Source organism: Nannobrachium achirus (genome assembly GCF_963921795.1).
Source record: "Nannobrachium achirus genome assembly, chromosome: 5".
In the NCBI taxonomy this organism is placed as follows: Eukaryota; Metazoa; Chordata; class Actinopteri; order Myctophiformes; family Myctophidae; genus Nannobrachium; species Nannobrachium achirus.
The window spans coordinates 32,073,693-32,093,349 of record NC_137814.1 but is presented as its reverse complement, the minus strand read 5'-3'; the positions used below and the strand labels follow the sequence as shown (position 1 = coordinate 32,093,349).

At 41.6% G+C, this 19,657-nt stretch overlaps 1 protein-coding gene across 1 annotated transcript in view; it reads right to left on the bottom strand.

Moving 5' to 3' along the window:
* The window catches only part of LOC308285002 (contactin-associated protein-like 2), a gene marked incomplete at both ends in the record, with an annotated part of 48,376 nt that overhangs the window by 16,417 nt on the left and 12,302 nt on the right, over positions 1–19,657 (bottom strand). Inside the window, 11 exons of the mRNA XM_080725722.1 lie at positions 970–1,089; positions 2,252–2,358; positions 4,069–4,231; positions 5,708–5,857; positions 6,751–7,009; positions 11,012–11,155; positions 13,755–13,939; positions 15,194–15,397; positions 16,214–16,361; positions 17,333–17,526; positions 19,379–19,489. Of these exons, the coding sequence (XP_080581848.1) occupies positions 970–1,089; positions 2,252–2,358; positions 4,069–4,231; positions 5,708–5,857; positions 6,751–7,009; positions 11,012–11,155; positions 13,755–13,939; positions 15,194–15,397; positions 16,214–16,361; positions 17,333–17,526; positions 19,379–19,489 (1,785 nt within the window). The remainder of the gene's footprint in view (positions 1–969; positions 1,090–2,251; positions 2,359–4,068; positions 4,232–5,707; positions 5,858–6,750; positions 7,010–11,011; positions 11,156–13,754; positions 13,940–15,193; positions 15,398–16,213; positions 16,362–17,332; positions 17,527–19,378; positions 19,490–19,657) is intronic.

Below are 19,657 nucleotides of genomic sequence, written 5' to 3'. Positions count from 1 at the left end.
CCATTATTACTGGGGTTGGTGGGGGCCAGACAGTAGCCCCCCGCGGGCTGCAAATGGCCCGCGGGCCGCCTATTGGGGAACCCTGCTCTATAGTCTATACATAGAAGTAAAGAGAGTGATCATATAGAGTGTGTAGAAAGATAAATGCACAGATTAAAATAGAGACAAGTTGCTCGTGACTCAGATCTTCAGCGTGTTGTCCACTAGAGGAAATACCGCTTTGCAAAAAATACAGACAGATGAAAGGTAAAAGGCTGACTTCATTGAGCCCTCGGCTCTGGAAGGTTAAGTCCTGGCCTTGCAGCAATTACCGACAGTCAGCACTGACTGCTGACTCCTGAGCTTGATTCAAACTCCAATAAAAGAGATGAGCTGCAGTAGGAGCTATTCTGCCTCCAAGAAGGCATATTAAAGTCTGGAATAAAATGGATGCGTGCAGGTGCCTGAATGCCGTATTGCAGATGGATGGCGAGGAGGGGGCCTGGGAAGTGGTACCACCTTGGCTGATTTAATTCAACTCCATTTATTGCTGATGATGCCTGAAGGGAAAGGGCTATTTTGTGGAAATCCAAAGCATTCTGCACCATCAAATTATAGCCACCAGCACAGCTGTGGATCTGGATGTGCTTTGTTCGGGACAATTAATAGTATTCTTGTTTCAGAAACATTCATGGACGTTTGTGCTGGTCATTAAGAAGTATTTAGTCATTGTGATTCCAGACAGTGAGCTTACTGTATGAGAGGGCCATGCAGTCCAAAAGCTGCATTTATGTTTTTAGTTACCTGTAAAGTTCCCTTCTTCAAATATGGATGCATTGCATCTTTTCTTTTCCTGGACAACCAGGGATATTCAAAAATGGTGTGCAATATAGATGGGATGGTGCTGTCCTAGTGGGTCTCACAGAGATAAACACAGTTCCAAAAAGGAGCGGTGGTGTCATGTGGAAAGCCAATGGAACATTTCCTTACCTGTCATGTCACAGTTGACCCTGAAAGGAGCGAGGGGTCCACTGCCGTCCGGATCAATCCAATAGTTCCCTGAACTCTTACCCAGATGTTTATATTCCTCACAGGACTGCTCATACACAGCTACAAGAGGACACAACACATTCAGCTCAGCGAGGACGAACAGTGTCTGTTTTTGTGCACCATGTCTTACTATACATACTTTAGGCTCCCCCCCCCCCTTTTTAAGATTTAGGGTTACAATTATGAAAATATTTTAGTGAGGCTTATGGTTACACATTAGTGCAAAGCCATAAACAAAGTGCTACAAAGTAGTTGTTAGGATAACAGGTAAACATTCATCTGCCTAAACAACATGCTATCTAAATGACACAATTAGCATTTGTGGACAAGCAAACAGTATACTGTAAGTCTATGTAAACATAGAATAGGTCAACAAGTAACACATGTACTGTATCTGGGGCACTTGGAGTGATGGCCAGGATGTCATAGGGAAATGGTGGGACAGGATGAGGATGGGGTGAGGGATCAAGTATAGGGTTCGTTTTAAGGTATGAGAAAGGTTAGGCTGGGCCAGCAGTTTAAGGGAGAATTGATTTTGTTAATGACTGGCAAATTGGTTTCTGATGTCCTCAAAAGCTACAAGTTCTTCTACCTCTACAAGGTAATGTCCTCTGCTAGGACATTGGCAAGCTTTATACATGTTGGAGGACTTTGAGGTCAATTCTCAATGTATGTGGAAGCCGTCCAGTGCCAGGTGTTAGGGTCAGGTGGGTCGGGTACAGTGTTGCACTTGCCAGATAGAAATAAGCAACCAGGTCTATGAAAACAAGCCCAGAAGAAGCTACTAAATGAGCACTTTAAACCTATAGAAATCAGCTATTTGAAACTAGCCGACCTACAAGCTCACAACGTGTCGCGTTCATGCGACACATTGTGAGCTTGTAGATCGGCTATTCTTAAAAATAGGGGGGAAAAAGGGGGGGGAAAAGTGCAACATTTTAAATATTTTTTACACAAATCTGGTACGGGGGTTCCTGGCACAAAATGTTTTCCGATGGGGATAATTAAATATTCATTTGGGGATCCTTGCCATGACAATGTTTGAGAATTACTTGTTTAAACAGCACCAGGTAACAATCCCAAATAAGCAACTACACTTAAGAAACAAGCAAAATCCCGCAAATTCCAATAATTCAAAAGCACTTTACAGAAAACCAAGCCCAAAGTCACTTATAAGCGGACATGGCAACTCTGGTCGGGTACTGTGTGCACGTGTACTCACGGGTATGACAGGTGGCTCCTGTGTATCCTGTGCCATTGCAGTAGCAAGTGAAAGAGTCCCAGGTCTGAGAACAGTAACCGCCATGCTCACATTGGTTGGGGACACACCTAGTATACACACACACACACACACACACACACACACACACACACACACACACACACACACACACACACACACACACACACACACAAGCGCGCGCACACATGCACGCGCGCACACACACACACACACACGCACACGCACGCGCACGCACGCACACGCACACACACACACACACACACACACACACACACACACACACACACTTGAGCCTTCTTCTAAAAGAAAGTATGTAGAAACAATTGCTAATTCCAAGTCGCCTATATGAAACTCATTTGCACATCCATGATCTAAAACATACTTGGGGATCATCATCATTTTCACATGTCAATTTGCTTGATCTAATAAAACTGTTCAGCTCTCGTCCTTCTCCAGTCAACATTACTGGACTGGAGCAACATGACTGGAGAAGGATTGAACAAACTGTAGTAGAATCTGAAAGATTCTCACATTTGCCAGTCGTCATTCCAGATAATAAACACAAACAATCATAAATCCTACAGATGAGTGTGTTCAACCACGAGACAACGCTGTATGGCTGTTTAATCAACTCTCAGCTCTCCAGCACTTAATGTTTTGGTGCTGATCAGCTGTTTTATTTGAAGCATCTGTTCATTTGTTTGAGTCACGACTGCTCCGTCTCACTCATTATCATGGAAGGTCTTGTGTAAGACAGAAAATGCTCCTGTAACAGTTCAAAGAGCTTTACTCTCAGCTCTCATCTGACGTGCCATTTTAGCTGTTAATAATCGACCCGACAAAGAGTAAGGATAATATAAGGGTAAGGGGAAGGATATCGACCACACAACTGCAACATCCCTGATTAAAGTCTGGCTAAAGACCTGTATCTTCCCTTCACCCTAACCTGCCTCAATTTCCTGTCTCTCTACACTCCTGTACTGCCCTAAAACTAAATATTTAAAGACAAAAGAAAGTTGTTGCTTATATATAGGCATTGCATTCAAGACCATCCAGTGAAAACACATTTTTTTCGCTAGTACTAAAAAAGTAGTACATTAAAATATGTTGTGCAACCCAACATTGGATTCTCCTATTATATTCTTCACAATTATAACTCCAACGGGGGCATTTCCCTCCTGATCTCTAAGGTTTACGAGAGTTGGCCAATCGTAGCTAAACCGTGCCAAACATCCTGTAGTCTACTACACCCTCTAATTCCTTACAACTCCTGAGAGGAGCCTCGGCTGAGCTGGTTTCAAACAGAACAGGACTTCCTCGATGCAAAGCCTTTGATCAGTGGTGGTGCAGACTGGACTTGAACCCCAGCATGGATACAGTGAGTGGTGGGCTGTGAGCAACCGAGCTCGTCCAGACTCATGAATCAATGATTTCCCCAGTGTTCAACAGCAAAATCTATCACATCTTCTCCCTCCCTCTTTCTCTCTCCCTTTGTCCCTCTGTCTATCCCAATCCCAATCTCTCTCTCTCTCTTTTCTTTTTCTCTTAGCATAGTGCAGTATAGTGCTGTGGAAAAGTGTTGTGGATTGTGGTGTAATAATGTTGTTGTACAGTGTAGTATAAACAATTCTCTCAGGATAATAGCCATTATCTCACATGCAAGCTCCAATAGATGTACTATACGTGATTATGCTTGATTACTTATTTACATACTTTCCCACCACAGTGGGTTTTAGTACACACTCAACATGTGTTACAAAAATGTCAGCCATGTTGACGCTAAGAACGCTTCCTACCTGTCTATGATGGCACACATGTCCAAGCTGACATTTTCAAAGGTTCCGATGGTGCCTTGCTCGACGGCCCGGAGGTCAGCTAGCTGGTCATCCACGTGAATCATTTGCATGCAACCCTGGAATGGCCGCTGCAGTGGGGGCGTGTTTGTACGCAGGAAATAGCCTGGGGAAGAGACCATGGATACGAAAGTCACTGTTATGCACTGTCACATTGTTCATTTTAACAAAGAGGTTCGATAATAGTTTTAGTCACTCTTTTGAATAAAATTCCATTTAGTTTTTGTCACATTTTAGTAATCTGAAATATTTTAGTTTTGGTCTTATGGTCATTACAGACCGGTGCGGCGGTGAATTAGCGAAGCAAAGGGATAGTCTCTCAACCATGTTCTTTCTCTCTCTCGAAATAGGGTAGAGTTTGCTTGCTATGATACTAAGAGAGAGAGAGAGAGCAGTTCGCCTGCGAATGTCCGCAAAATTCGACACCAGAGCGAAAAAATAACAGACGCTTTTTCGCTCCGTGGACATTCTTTGCCAGTGTGGAAGCTTAATTGCATTGGCTTTATGAGGTTTTTAAAAAAGGTGAATTATTTGCTTCGCAAATTCACCCCCGGTGTGTAAAGACCTTTAGTCAACTAAATCTACATTTGATTTAGTGGATTATAATGTAGTGTCTTTGGCAGGCATTGATGGCTTCGTATTGCCTGATTTATACTTAGCTGTGTGCCAGAAATAGACGATCTATAAGCAGCTATTTTTGTAGTGAGACACCCACGTGCACTAAAGTTCCATTTACACTGCCAAATCCAGCCTGTATCAGATCTGTACGCGTCACATCCAGATTGGAATCTGATTGGTTCCATATGACCATGTGACCATTTAAACCAATCGGATTCCAATCTGGATGTGACACAGATCTGATTCAGGCTGGATTTGGCTGCCAAAATGACTTGTCTTAGTTCTACTGGATCTCTTCCCCTGATTTATTTGTTGAATGCCATTGTTGCATGCTGGGAGAAAAAAAGCACAGCTATTACAGGCTCAAAACATGTTGCGATGCTAGTAGATGTGCTATTTTCAGCATACAACAGCATCGCTCAATGAAGAATGGGGCTTTAAAAATTGCAATAGAATAGAATAGAATATGATGATAAAGAAATTGAATGAGCTATTTTAACATTACACTGAATTTCTGTCCAAAACGAAATTCCTATAATAATTACTGCTAATAGTTTGTAAGAATTATTTAAAAGAGTTATTGGCCTGTCTTGAAAATACTGTATGCAAGGTGTGAGAGTGTTATAAAATATATATATTGTATGACATTGTATAACTATGTCATCCCTAAGAAATTCACTATCAGACCATCTGGCTTTGTACGCTTATAGTTTGTCATCCAATTATTTTATTGAGGAATAAATTATGATCAATTATGGTAACTAGTTTTAACCACTTTAACCCTGAAATCCCTATTGTCTTCCCTAATTGTTTGTCCCTATCTTCCCAATTTCAAAATATTTTGTAGAAAATATTAGATCTTGTAGAGCTTGTAGATCAGCTATTTTAGATACAGTTTGACATTTTGATCGTTGGGCCAATGGAGAGAAGGAGGCCCTCGGCCTGGAATGCATGATAACCTTACCTCCAAAATAGTACGTCCCGCCAGTCCTGATCTGGATTGGGATGGCCGTTCGGACGGTGGACGCCTCGTCTCCATCAATAGTTAACATGGCGTAGTTCTCCAAGGCACTGAGATGTACACTGTGCCACTGGCCGTCATTCAAACTGGTGCCTGGGGGGACAAACAGTTAGCCTATAACTTAAAGAGAAACTATGTACGATTTCTGGTCTGTGTGTATAAAAACACAGTCCCCCCCCCCCCTCCCCCCTCTGACAGACATCAAAGTGATGGCTGTCTCTGATGCATTCATTGATTAGATAGAGCACTAACGAGCACATAGATTTGACACTTTTATGGCCCAATAAACTGCAGGGAACACCACAAAAGAACTTTTTTGTTTTGTTTAAATTGGGCTCCTTTTTTTAAACTCATACAACATTGAATGACAGACAAATAAAACACAGTACTATGCAAAAAAAGATCATCATAAGACGTAGACATGAGTCGTAAAACAAAATAAAAAATAAATGGTATTTACAGTAGAAAGGTCATGGTTAGAATTTGACTTTTTTTTTTACCAGTTTGGGGTTAAAGCCAACTGTAAGTGACTTTTCAGAGCGGTTTAAAGGAAGGTAGGGATTTACACTCCTTTAAAACAGTCAGTAGGGCATTCAACATTGCGGCATAGCAGAAGAACGAATTTAACCCTTTGTTTGAGCCAAATCTGGGTTAGACGTGATTTGTGGAGCTGCCTCTGGTGTTGTAATTGTCAACATCCTTGACGTTTTGGAAGTATTTTGTCAGGTACATGGGTGTCTTAGTGGTTTAGTGTATCTTGTACACCAGGCCGATTGCAAGATGCTGTACTTTGACAGCTACCATGAGCCAGCCCTCACACACAAACTTATTACTACTGCTACTTCTAAAAAGTAGTACTACTATTAGAATTAATACTATTATTACTATTGATTATACCAGTATGTGTCTATTTTACATATTGTGCCTACTGTGCTATTTCTATTCTCTGATCTTTTGCTGCTGCTGCTGCTACCACTAATACTCACCTGAGGAGATATCGATGCGTGTGTTCTTGGTCTGCGTGACGTTTATGTAGACCGTCACCTTGCCATCCGTCAGACCCACTTCCACCACTCCGTCTGCCAGGGCCGTGTACATCAGCAGGCCGCTGGGATTCCACGTGCGGAAGAACAGACTGACGGACAGCGTGTCACTGTCTCCCTGTCCCGGCAGCCGCAGGAAGGACGACGAGTTGAAGAAGACGGGAAAGGACTGAGACTCGGCACAGGAGAACGTCAGGTTACGCTGAGATGCGGGGAAATACAGAAATGGAAGTTAGGCCTAAGTTAGATTGATTGATTGATTGATTGATTGATTGATTGATTGATTGATTGATTGATTGACAAATTGCGTGTGCAAGTGATTTGAAGACAGATGCACATAACGGTCAAAACTTACTTTAGGTCATTTTTGCATTTAGTTCTGAACGTTCTCAATAGGCCAGTAAGTAGAGACACAAGAAAGTCGTGCGAGAGGAGGGGGAGGGGGGGGGGGGGGGAGGGGGGGGGGGGGGGGGGGAGAGTACATGCAGTAATAGAGCGTTGCAGCGGAAGTGGATTCCTGGGGTCACTTAATATTCCCCATTCATTTTCGCCATAGACTTTTACAAATATATTTATAACAATTATGTTAAGCCTCGAACCAAGCCATCCAGGATGGAGGTGAATCATGATCCTATGTGAAAACATATTTTAATATTACATTATTTGATATACTACATTTAATAACTACCCTTTGTTTAGCGATTTTCAAAATGTTCTTTTCATAGAAAAAAAGGTTATATGGTCATGATTCACCTCCATCCTGGATGGCTTGGTTCGAGGCTTAACATAATTGTTATAAATATTTTTGTAAAAGTCTATGGCGAAAATGAATGGTGAATATTAAGTGACCCCAGGAATCCACTTCCGCTGCGATGCTCTATTGGGTTGAATTGAACAGGGATGAGATATGCATTCCAAAAACTGAATGCATTGCCTTGTATTCTTTTGGGAAACAGTTTGACATTTTGATTTTGATTTGTTTTATTTTTTTCATCATTGCTGATCATTGAAAAGGCCTTTTTGTTTCTTTGAATGCATTCCTTGAGTTGAAAAGCGTATGCTTCCAAAAGGGGATGCTGGGAGGCTTTGCCATGCCTTTATTATACACAGTCTTGTCATGACAAGCAATATCCTCACGAATAGTCACGGAAGACAAAATCAAGAGAGAGAGAGACCACATCATTTTGAATGGCTTGGCAGCCTCCTATATGTCACAATCTCTATAATGTTATGTTCCACTCTTTCAACTGACATCCATACAGCAGGTTTATTAAATATTCACAAGGACATTTGAAATAAATCCAGAGTCTTGCTGGTTCTTTGCCTCTAAAATATGGAAAACCCCACCCCATATTCGAGGAGCAGACTCAGTAGAGATTTTTAAAACCTAATTCAGGGGTCTTCAACGTTTTCAGGCCAAGGACCCCTTAGTTGAGGGAGAGATGAAGCAGGGACCCCCACAACCTTCTCATAGATTCCATATAGTTTCATCGTCTGACAGCACAATCATCTTTGTGTATTTTGGATTCATGTCAATTTGTGTTTTCAGACATTTAACCACTTGAACCGTCAATACTTCATAAACCTGACCTTTCACTGTTCTTAGTCTGCTCTTTCCCCCCTCCACACCAAACCTTTTTGCCGAAAATAGCCGATCTACAAGCTCACAACACCTCACACTGCGAGGCGTTGTGAGCTTGTAGATCTGCTATTTTTGGCCTAAGTTCTCAGAATATGGACACACAGATTTGGAGGACCCCCTGTAGTAACTCTGAGGACCCCCTAGGGGTCCCGGATCCCATGTTGAAGACCCCTGTTGTAAAACATCTCCAAAAATGTGCCGCAATGTTCCAAAATAGAGGTAGTGTGTCCGCCTCATGAGAGATCAGGCCTGCAGCATAAGCTGTTTATTGTTCAATCAATAAACAGCAGCTTTGCAACAGGGGAGCATAAGAGACAATACACATAATACCGTACATGATCTCTGTGTAATCCAGCACACACAAACCCCCCCTCCCCACTTCCCTTCACTGCAGGGACGTGCTGGCCATTGGGAAAAGCGGGACAACTCCCGAACGGCCGGTTCATTCCCGGCCGCCCATCCTCACTGTCGGTGTATCTCCAAGTTTCAAATTTGTAATTCTTTTCGCAAAGCAAAGCTTAAAGCCCTGCTTCATCATACAAGGCCGTCGCACAAAAATAGTGAAAACAGCAGATCTACAAGCACACAACGCCTCGCACTAGTTTAAATCATTTTTAAAATGATAAATACAAAACAAACGGTTTTGTACATACAAGGTTTCCACCCAACAATGACGAAATATAACTCATGTAATTGGCCCACTGGCTTGTGGCTTGTCACTTGTCATGATCTGAAATGGCAAAGTAGCAGCAGCGCTATAGAGAGAGATCTCTCTCTATAGCACCCAATGAGGGCCTCTCCAACTCTTTTTCCCGGGCTGAATCAGGGGCCCAGCATGTCCCCACTTCCCTTCACTGTCTTCCTCTCAGCTTTCTAAGCGAGCTAAATAAAGAGAACATACAAAAAGCCACTGGACAGCATTCTTGTCTCACGTCCAGCTATCCCGATCAGAAAGCAGTTGCAACACAACACCAGGAACTCTGTCAGACAGAGGCTAAAGCAAGCCAGCTATACGCTTGGTAAATCCATTAAGTGGCGAAGGCTAAGAAGCTTGGAAGACTAGGAATCAATATCGAAGCCTGGAAATCCATAGGCCTTTCTGCTTCACGCATCATCAGCACTGTGTTGGCGACCGAGATTGCAATTGTTTCTCTTAAGAGGGCCTCAACCTCCCCTTGATGATACATCTGTTGGGCAAGCTCTATGCTTAATATATAAACTATGCAGCACTTAATAATCAATGTTTTGTGAGTGGGATTCCTCACATCCGTGGCGAAAGATCTATGCTCTTTCATCTATGCTGTCTATTCTTTGCATTCTGTGAAGTATTTGCCTGAAAAACGGATGGTGATGATTATACTGTAGGGGTGTGTGATTTGGCCGCTGCCATAGGTGGAGATGGGGACTGCCCATAAGACATCTCATTACATGGATAAGCCTGCAGTCAGGGTTATGGTTAGAGTTAGTGACACACCAGTGCCAGGGTTAATTGAGTGGAAGGTGCTGCCTTTTGTAACTAATCACATTCTCCTAATAGATTGCGAGGCAGCAGAGCCAGCACAACTGTGCCAGTATACAGGACTTGTGTGCAACTCTTAGGCCAATGAAGTAAGCAATTTACCCCGAGTGAGAGGACATTATGCTCTCATAATGTCCGCAGTGATGGTGTTATCGGACGAGGCGCAGCCGAGTCCGATAACACCATCACTCAGGACATTATGAGAGCATAATGTCCGACCCCGAGTGGTAAATAGCTTTTCTACCACTTTTTCCCGTATACATGAAAGAAAACACATAGTTGTAACTTGCAAGGATCTTAAGTTACAATCATTATTGCCTATAAAACTTCCGCGAGACAGCAGATAGTTCCACAAACAACATCTTCTACTCACCAACAGATGGCGCCAACTCCATACTAATCCATGCGTCTAGCTTACAGCTAAGCTAACGTCAGTTAGAAGTACCGTTCCGGCCGTAAATAGAGGCTGTTCGCTTCCAGAAAGGCATAGGTTCAGAGAAAAGGGGCTTTAAAGTTGGCGGATTGCATTGGATCCAAATAAATCGGCGACTATAGCATGCACGTTAGTAAACATAGGACCGTTGCCACCGTCATTTGTTGGTTGGGGGAAAGGACCTCCTGAAGTCCCCGGATGTACACTGAGGCGCATTGATCTCGGACACACAACTTTGCGGCAGTTGTCCTCTGATAACCTCCGGAATTTAGCCAATCAGAATCCAGTATTTGAACACGTGACTCGAAAAAGTGGTAGAATACTAAACTTTAGCTTCCTGGTCTGTCGATCCACACTGTGTGATCCACAAATGTGTTATACAGGGTTTGATTGGGTGTGATATTGTTCCGATGTTGTGTTCGTCCGACTCTCCATTACTAACCCTATCCCTAACCCTCTCGTAGCCACGTAGTCAGAGTAATGAGACGTCGGACTGACGTGTGGCCCCCCTTTGTAAAAAAATAAAATAATTGGGCAAATTGAACCCTTGCTTTATACCTACAGCATAGAGTTTAGACAGACAGAGAGGCAGGCAGAGACAGTGTCTTACAAAGCTGGAGGTGTCCACTCTCTTCCTGCGGATCAGGCTGGTGATGTTGTCTCCGTTGTATGTGATTCCTTCCATGCAGCCCACAAAGTTATCTCGTCCCCCGGAGCTGGGCTTTGCTGACACCGGCAGGCCTCCGAAATTAATCTGTGTGGCACAAACAAATGATCACACTTATTTGACATATGTGTTCTGAGGCACTGTTTCCCAAACAGTGGGATGGGACCCATTTGTGGGTCCCATCCCATCAGACATCAGAGCGTGACGTCAGAGCGACAAACCCATAGACTGTAAAAATGTGTATACGGTATGTCTACACTTGGTCGCACACAAGCACTGTTAAAGATACACCAGAGGACAGCCTTCTTCTGTGAGGACTTGTCTCTAATGACTTGACACTTAAATGAACTTGCAGTGAAACACTTACAAACAGCTCCGTCTTAATGTTCAGCATTTTTTAAGGAATTGAGGTTACTAGCCTCGCTGCAGGCGTACTACACATTGCACTGTAGTATTATGCTTTAGCATTATGCTATTCCAAGTTTCAGATTTTTGTTGCAGAATATTATGAATGCCCTTGCATCTACATACATACCGGTATATTGTTGAGAAACCTATATTTTTGAGAAATAGTGTATTGTTTTTATAGCCTCTGCCTAATTGTGTTACAATGACCAATCTAAGACAACACACATTATAGACCAGCATTCTGTAAGCCGGTATGGCCTGGGTATGAGATTAGTGTTTGAACTCAGATGTGTTTGTATTATTTTGCAGCACACAGAAAGAAAGAAAGAAAGAAAGAAAGAAAGAAAGAAAGAAAGAAAGAAAGAAAGAAAGAAATGTTTTGAAAACGCCTGGACTCAGCTACAGCATGTAATTAATGGCTTTAAAAGAAAAATGCTCAAATCACCTCAAACTGTCAACAATCTGTTGACCCTGAACCACTCAGGCTGAAACTGGAGTGCATTGTTTAAAACCAGGACACACCACCACACTCTACTTCTTCAGCAATCAACACCTGAGGGACTTGGTTCAGGGTCCGCATTATCCTCACACTGTGTATTGTTTTATTTCATGATGTTAGAAACCCAGTTTGCTTTTATCTTCTCATTGTGTATTCACCATGGGGAGCAGAACCATGATTACAGACAATAAACCCGAGATAATGGCACTGTGCCTGGCTCTGTGCATTCCACTGAGTGTTATTGTTTTGTTGCCTGACACTTTGTTGAACTTTGCTCTGTCTCTGATAAAGTATATACTCAGTTTATGCTTTATTTCTTAACCTTCATGGAGAAGGTCGAAACGATTCCAATCAAAACAAATTGACAAACACTGCAGTAGAGCTGACTATGATGCAGTGCAGCATTTCTACAGAGCCAACTTGTACTGAGCTGTACACTGCCTGCTGCAATGGTCCTATGGGCAATGGATCAGTAGTAAATAGACTCTGTAAATGCACATTCTACACCTAGTTGGATATGGTGCAACTTTGGCACATACAGTACCATACCAAACACCATGTAGACAGTATAGCCTACAGTATAAACTGTACAGTATCTTATAGGGAATATGGGGAGTTCTTTATGGTGTATGGAGACGTTTTTCCTTGCCACTGTTACCAAATACTTGGTCAAGGGGGAAGCACTGGGTATCTGCTCTATTCAAAAAGTGTCTTGGGACAACTTGTTTTATTTGGCACTATAATACACTGAATTGAATTGAATAATTGAATTGAATTGAATTGAATTGAATTGAATTGAATTGAATTGAATTGAATTGAATTGAATTGGAATACTGTATAACTATTTGTGAGTAGCTGCACTTTGCTGCTGGATTGGTAAGATGTCACCAAATATTAATAAAGATATTTTGTCGTCTCACCCTGATGTTATTATCAGGTGCTTCTCAGGGCACAGGAGAATCCCTCCAAATAAATGAGGTGATATGTATTGTAAGGAGACATTTTGGTCTCAAATGTTATTCTCTCAGACCACTGCAAATAAAAACATCAATGGGACAGAGTTATCGGTCCTTGTTGATGCGATGTTCCGGTTTGATCAGAGTTGCTGATGAGTCTGTGCTATTATCTCTGTGTACTACTGTTGCTATCTTTTGCCCCACATCAGAGAAACACTGGATCCAGAATCAATAAAACATGGTGTCCTTCAGGAAGCCAATGGATCAGCCTTAACATCAGCCTGAGAGTATTCTACCTGTTTCCATTTGCTAGATTAAGAGATTGTGGCAGTGAGTTATGGTTTGCCTGTGCAGTAACTTCATCTATCATTGCCATTGTTCATGCAGTATTGTGTAGCCACGTCACCCTTGCCTGTAACGTGTGGCATGGCTCTGACTAGCTGTAGCTGTAGTGCAGTATTACTCATACAATCAATATTCATTTTGCACTATCTTGTCATGCTGTATCTTGGCTAAACTGTGTGCCCAGTATATGCCCGATTATGCTGTATAACATTTAACGATTGCCATATGACTTTTACACTGGACCCTGGCTTTTTGGTCTACTTGTCATTTCTGCTACATTGCATACATTTTGCAGTACTTTGCAATACTACTCCTGTTTGTCCAGGTCTTTGCTGGCTGTTTTGCATCAGTTGTTAAAGTTATATTGTTGTGTTACCACAGCACCAGATGCAAAATAATTCCTAAAACACTTAGCAATAAGTTGATCCTCACCGTTCTTATTGCATAACTATACTTTTTTCATTAATTGTGTCTTCACCTCATAGTCGAGATCCAGGTGGTCAAACTCTCCGTTAGTCCTGAACTGCTGGGTGTGGTGGTCCAAGGTGAAGTTCACATTTCTGCGGTAACGCTCTATGATGACATCGTGCCAGTGATCATCGTCCAGCAGGCTGCCACTGGTGACGGAGGTGTGACCCTGGATGGATCCGTATTGGTTGCTGCCTGGAGACCAGATAGTAAATCAAAGGTCAGGAAAAAAACAATTTTTAAAAATGGTGACAAGATAAAGGTTGCTGCATAGTAGTTTATTGTATAACTTTACACTATGGTTTCACATCCTCAGGCTGTTCTACAACAGCTCCATTGAAAGCGTTATGTTAGGCTGCGTCACCACCTGGTATGGGAACGGCAACGTCCACGAACGGAAATCCCAACGGAGGGTGGAGCAGACGGCAGAGCACAGAATGGGAAGTGAGCTCTTCTCCTCCCTTCAGGAACTGCACAAGAAGCGGTGCGCAGTCAAAGCTCACCGTATCATCAAGGACATTCACAAATATCTCTTACCCTACCTTTAATATTCATGATCACGAATGTTATTATCTGTGCAGAATCCTAATACTTATTTTTGGCATACTGTATGTAACAGTAACACATCTCACTCCAGCCAGTTAGTGCGACACCCTGCTCTAGAGAAATGTAGTTCTTTAACGTATCTATTCCATGTTACTTTCTGCTGTCTAAGCTAACCCACAATAATGAGCTTACCCAGATTGTAGCTGAGCTATGCTGTCCTTGTTGTATCTATTTTTATATATGCAAGTAATAGCAAGACTAAGCTCATAGTGAAAACCGTAAACGAACACTATCAGTTGCACCGTTTAAGCGCTGCGTAACAAAATGGAAATAAGCTCACTCACAAGCAGCATCACACGCCCTTGTTACCTGGGGTAAAGAATTGAAAGAACACTGAAACTACTGGCTGTATCTGAGTTGTAACCCAGCCACTAAAGAGCCAAAACAGAAGTGTAATTATTTTACTACAGTGGTTCTCAAAGTGCGGTCTGGGGACCAAAACCATTTTAAGTAACCCTATTTTATACTTTCCACCCGCTGTGAAAACAATCTTGAAAAATCGTTTTTAACAACACAAATCATATGGGGATACCCTCAACATATCTTTTCAAATTGGGGTCTGCGACCAAATAGTCAAGTGCCTGCCCACCACCACCGTTGAGGCTGGCGGTCCGAATCCACCGCAGTGTATCCGGCTTTGATTGTCTAAGTTTGTGGGAGGGAAGGCTCTACGTCCTCCCGATGGGGGCTCCTCAGAGTCAGTAGGATACAACAACAGCGACGACACACAAACATGTGTGGGAGGAATTAATTGGCACGACGACTAAATTGTGGCGACAAAAACTAAAGTGGGTGTCCTTCACCTGAAAATGTTTGAGAATCACTGTAAACAAACTACAGTACCCAGATTGATGCTGAGCTGCAGTCGTGCCCTGCGGAGCTCCAAGGAAATGTAATCTCCCTGCTGGCCTTCGCCATTGACCAGCACTCCATCTCCAGCCGTGGTCCTGAACTTCAACGATATTACGTCCTTCTTGATCTTCATTTTCTTACTCTTGAACTTGTAGGAGATGACACTGTGACCATCGAAACTGATCACATCTGACCCTGGAGCAGGGAAAAAAGAGTGTTACCTTTAAAGCTACAGCAAAGCTTTGGAATGGCTAGTGAAATCGCTGTCGCCCTTTAAAATATTTCTTAAAATATCCTTGTTTTGAGTGGTTTTATTTTAATTGGATCTAATTTTATTTGACTAATTGTGCATCCTCTGTGCTGCATTCTTTTAGATATGCTCTGGGTATATTTGGAACTGTCTGCGCATGGTTTGCGTCGTTTCTGTAGAAATAATCTTCTTATATTTCATTGTGTGCTCTGCAAGCATGTGGAGTGATCAATTAACGGTCAATCCTTTATGCTATTGATATACTGTATGCTTCCCTTCATTTACATTTTCTATCATTGCTAATAAATAAATACATCTTCAGATTGTTAACTGGTACTGCAAAACAAACCTAACTATAAGTGCAGAGCCTTGCAGTGTATTGCATGTTGTTAATGCCTTGCCTCAGTCAGTCTTCAATAGCCTTTACATAAAGCCTGGCTTTTAACTCTTGTACTCCTTTCCATTGTTTGCCTGCAATGTTCAGTGTGTGTACAAGGAACTACAGTACAGCTTATTCCAATGCATTCAGGATAAAACCAAATGCCCAAAGTGAATATGTGCTTGGACAAGATCCAACCAGTTTAGCACATTAACCAACAATAGCTCACATATTCCCTGATCACACCAACAGACACGCTCAACGTCTGAATTTATAAAGCCTTAGTTATATGATTATGCGTTGTGTCGCGCACTGACACTGGCGCCTGGGAAGTATAAATCAAAGATGAAAACTCTACACCTACAGCAATGCATCAACTCACAGTATGAGCATCCATATATTTCCACTCGAAGGCCAATGCGTCCCTCCTCGCTCCACTCCAGGGGTATAAAGCGAAGGTAACGGGCTAGGATGGTTTGTTGCAGCTCATAGCGCACCACACTCTCACTGTTGGTGTTCCCTTGAAAAGACTGAAAAATAACAAAAGAAATGTGTATCATGTTAGAAATATCTCTACATAGTCCCGCATTGTAAAGATAGTTTCGGTGCTTAATTCTGATTGGCTGAGGAGTTGTAAAACACTCTATAAACATATAGTGTGTCTACACTATTCACCGTACCATTCAATGGCTGTATAACCATTCACAATTTTGCATTTGCTAAGATTTCTGGGAAAGAAGAGCGCTCTTTGTGGTTCACTTGCATCCTACCTATGTAGGCCTACACGGTTTTACAATGCAAAAGGCAGTCAGGGACAATTTTCTTATAGATACCAGTAAGACTCCCTAATCGGGAGATAAGTGACCGTCACGTCGCATACACAAACTTTAGAATGCAATCGTAGCGAATCATGAGGGAATATGGGAAATGGGACAGATCCATGTTGATGACATGACTTTAGAGATACTGTGTAGGCTTTGTGTGATTTTCGGCCAAAATCTGTAGGAGTGTGTCACACTGATAAAGGCTTGATAGCAGAAACATTTTTGTTGTAACTTAAGGCATGCGGAGAAATAAAATAAAATAAACATTGATCATGTCATTCTGAGTGTGACGCTTCGCTTGTCGTTGTTTGTTGTGTTTTTTTAGAACAACTTACCAATGTTTTTAAAGAAAAACGCACCAGAAGAGTCAGTATGCGGTGGTAACAAATTCAGTTCGTTCATGATTTTCATGTTGACATATTTAGGTTACTAAATATTTATATTTCCGGAGTAAGAGTTAATTTAACTGAAAGTAATGAGCCATGTGAGGCCATGGCTTACAATGATTTTAAAACAGCTACGGGGGCTGTATAGGCACTCTGCTCTGCTTAGCTGTTTTACATTCTCTGCAAAGCACAGCCTCATGGGGCTTGTTGCTTTATTTATTATATATACTTCAGATGTGATTACAGTAGATTAGATTAGATTAGATCAGATTCAGATGACGTCATAAATACCCAGATGTTTCCGTCCTGCAGATAAGGCCTCCAGTTCCTGCCCGTGTCGCTGTAAAGCAGACGGTACTGGCTTGTCCAATCAGTGCTGCTGTATCGGCCCTGTGTTGCCACGGCCACCACCTGCTTCCTGGAGCCCAGGTCCACCTGTAGCCACTGGAAACGGTCCATGTCCAAGGGCGACCAGCCCCCAGCACCTGGACATGGGGGAAAGTCATTAAGTACATCTACTCAAGTACTGTACCTTGAGTAAAATTTTAGGTACTTTTACTTTACTGGAGTATTTCAAATGTTCAATATTACTTGATTGATTGATTGATTGATTGATTGATTGATTGATTGATTGATTGATTGATTTATTGATTGATTGATTGATTGATTGATTGAATAATTTATTAGAAGGTTGCATAGGAAAAAGTACAGTTTCATGACAGTACAAATCACTGGTACATGGTCAACTAAAAGGAGATCCTAGTAAGCTTTTCGGCTTATTTACACAGGAACCTGTAAAAAGACCCTTTAGTTTAGAGAGAGATGAAGCAACCACAACCTTTTCATAGATTCCATATAGTTTCATCGTTTGACAGCACAATCATCAGTGCATTCTGGATTCATGTATGTCTCATATAACATTGAAAGACAGACGGATAGAACACAGTACTATGCGTATCAATAACAAAAGAAAAAAGGAAAAGAAAAGGAAAGTAAAATAAAAAGAAATAGAAGATATTTACTGTGGAAAAGAGGAGGTAAGTATGGGCTAAGTCTATTACAAGTTTCGAGTAGCAGTCGTCTGTAGGTGACTTTTCAGACCGATTTTGAAGGAAGTTAGTGATTTACACTCCTTTAAGGCGTTCCACATGGTATTGGTATAGCAGGAGAACGAATTTGAGCCTTTTTAAAGTCAAATCTGGGTTGAACGTGATTTGTGGAGCTGCCTCTGGAGTTGTAATTGGATTACTAAGCTATTACTAAACCACCTGTCCACTCACTGACTTAATATCATAAATAATATAGATTTACCGGTATGTTTATATAATGATAATTTGTTTCTATTATCTATTACATTTGATCAACTTATCCAACATTTGTTGGCATATTTATTGGATATAGTGGACATATCACATGATATATCATATCAATTTTTTTCGTTGGTGTTGGACCCCATAGCTTTGAGAGAACAATCTGTTTTCAGCAACAAACCAAAATAATTTTTTTAGGGGGGATTTTGGGGGGCCTTTTACAGTTATGTTATAGAACTTTAACACAAGATGTAGTACATGTACAAATGGAGGCAAGATGTTTGGCCCATGTCATTTCTGCTACCCTATCTCCTCTGCCTGCTGCATCTCTCTACCACACTGTCACACAGTTGAATAGTTCAATCCACAACAGTATAGTACTCATGATTTAAATTTAAGATGCGTTTTAAACTTTAAAGAGATGCATGAGGGAACATATAAGGTTGTTAGTTTGTAGATTTGATCTTTTTGGCCTTTATGCATTAGCTCAAGCCGGGCCACCGGGAGGCGGGCACCTAAAGTAGAAAATCTACAAGCTCACAACATGTAATGGCTTTACAGTACATGTTGTGAGCTTGTAGATCTGCTACTTTCAATGATAACGAAGTTTCGTCAGGGTGCATTCCAATTCACTGCTAAAATATTCACTCATTTAGTGTATAGCCCACAAATCAATAAAAAAAATACAAATCAATACATACACATACATATACACATACACATACACATACACATACACATACACATACACATACACATACACATACACATAGTACACATACACATACGCATACTGTACACATACACATACCGGTACACATACACATACACATACTGTACACATAGGCCTACACATACACATACACATACACATACACATACACATACACATACACATACACATACACATACACATACACATAAACATACACATACACATACACATACACATACACATACAAATAGCAGCAAATAGCAGGAAGTGTGTGACACACATGTACACAGTATGAAAACAACAGATAAATACCTCCCCTCCTGTTGAGTTTGGCATAACCGGCTCCATAGCTTCCACCATACAATGTTGAGGCGCTGAAAGAGCTGTAGGGTAGAGGGGTGGCTAGGCTTTCTTCACATTTACCTGGAGAAGAGGAGAGAGCAGAGAGATTGTATTGTGAAATATAGTTAACCATGTCTTAAACCCTCTAGTCTAGTTAACAACAAATTTAATATATATTTAAAAAGTTGGAAAATCTTTTTAAATATATCACTTTATTTTTAGAACTAAAACAATCTGTAAGAATTCTAG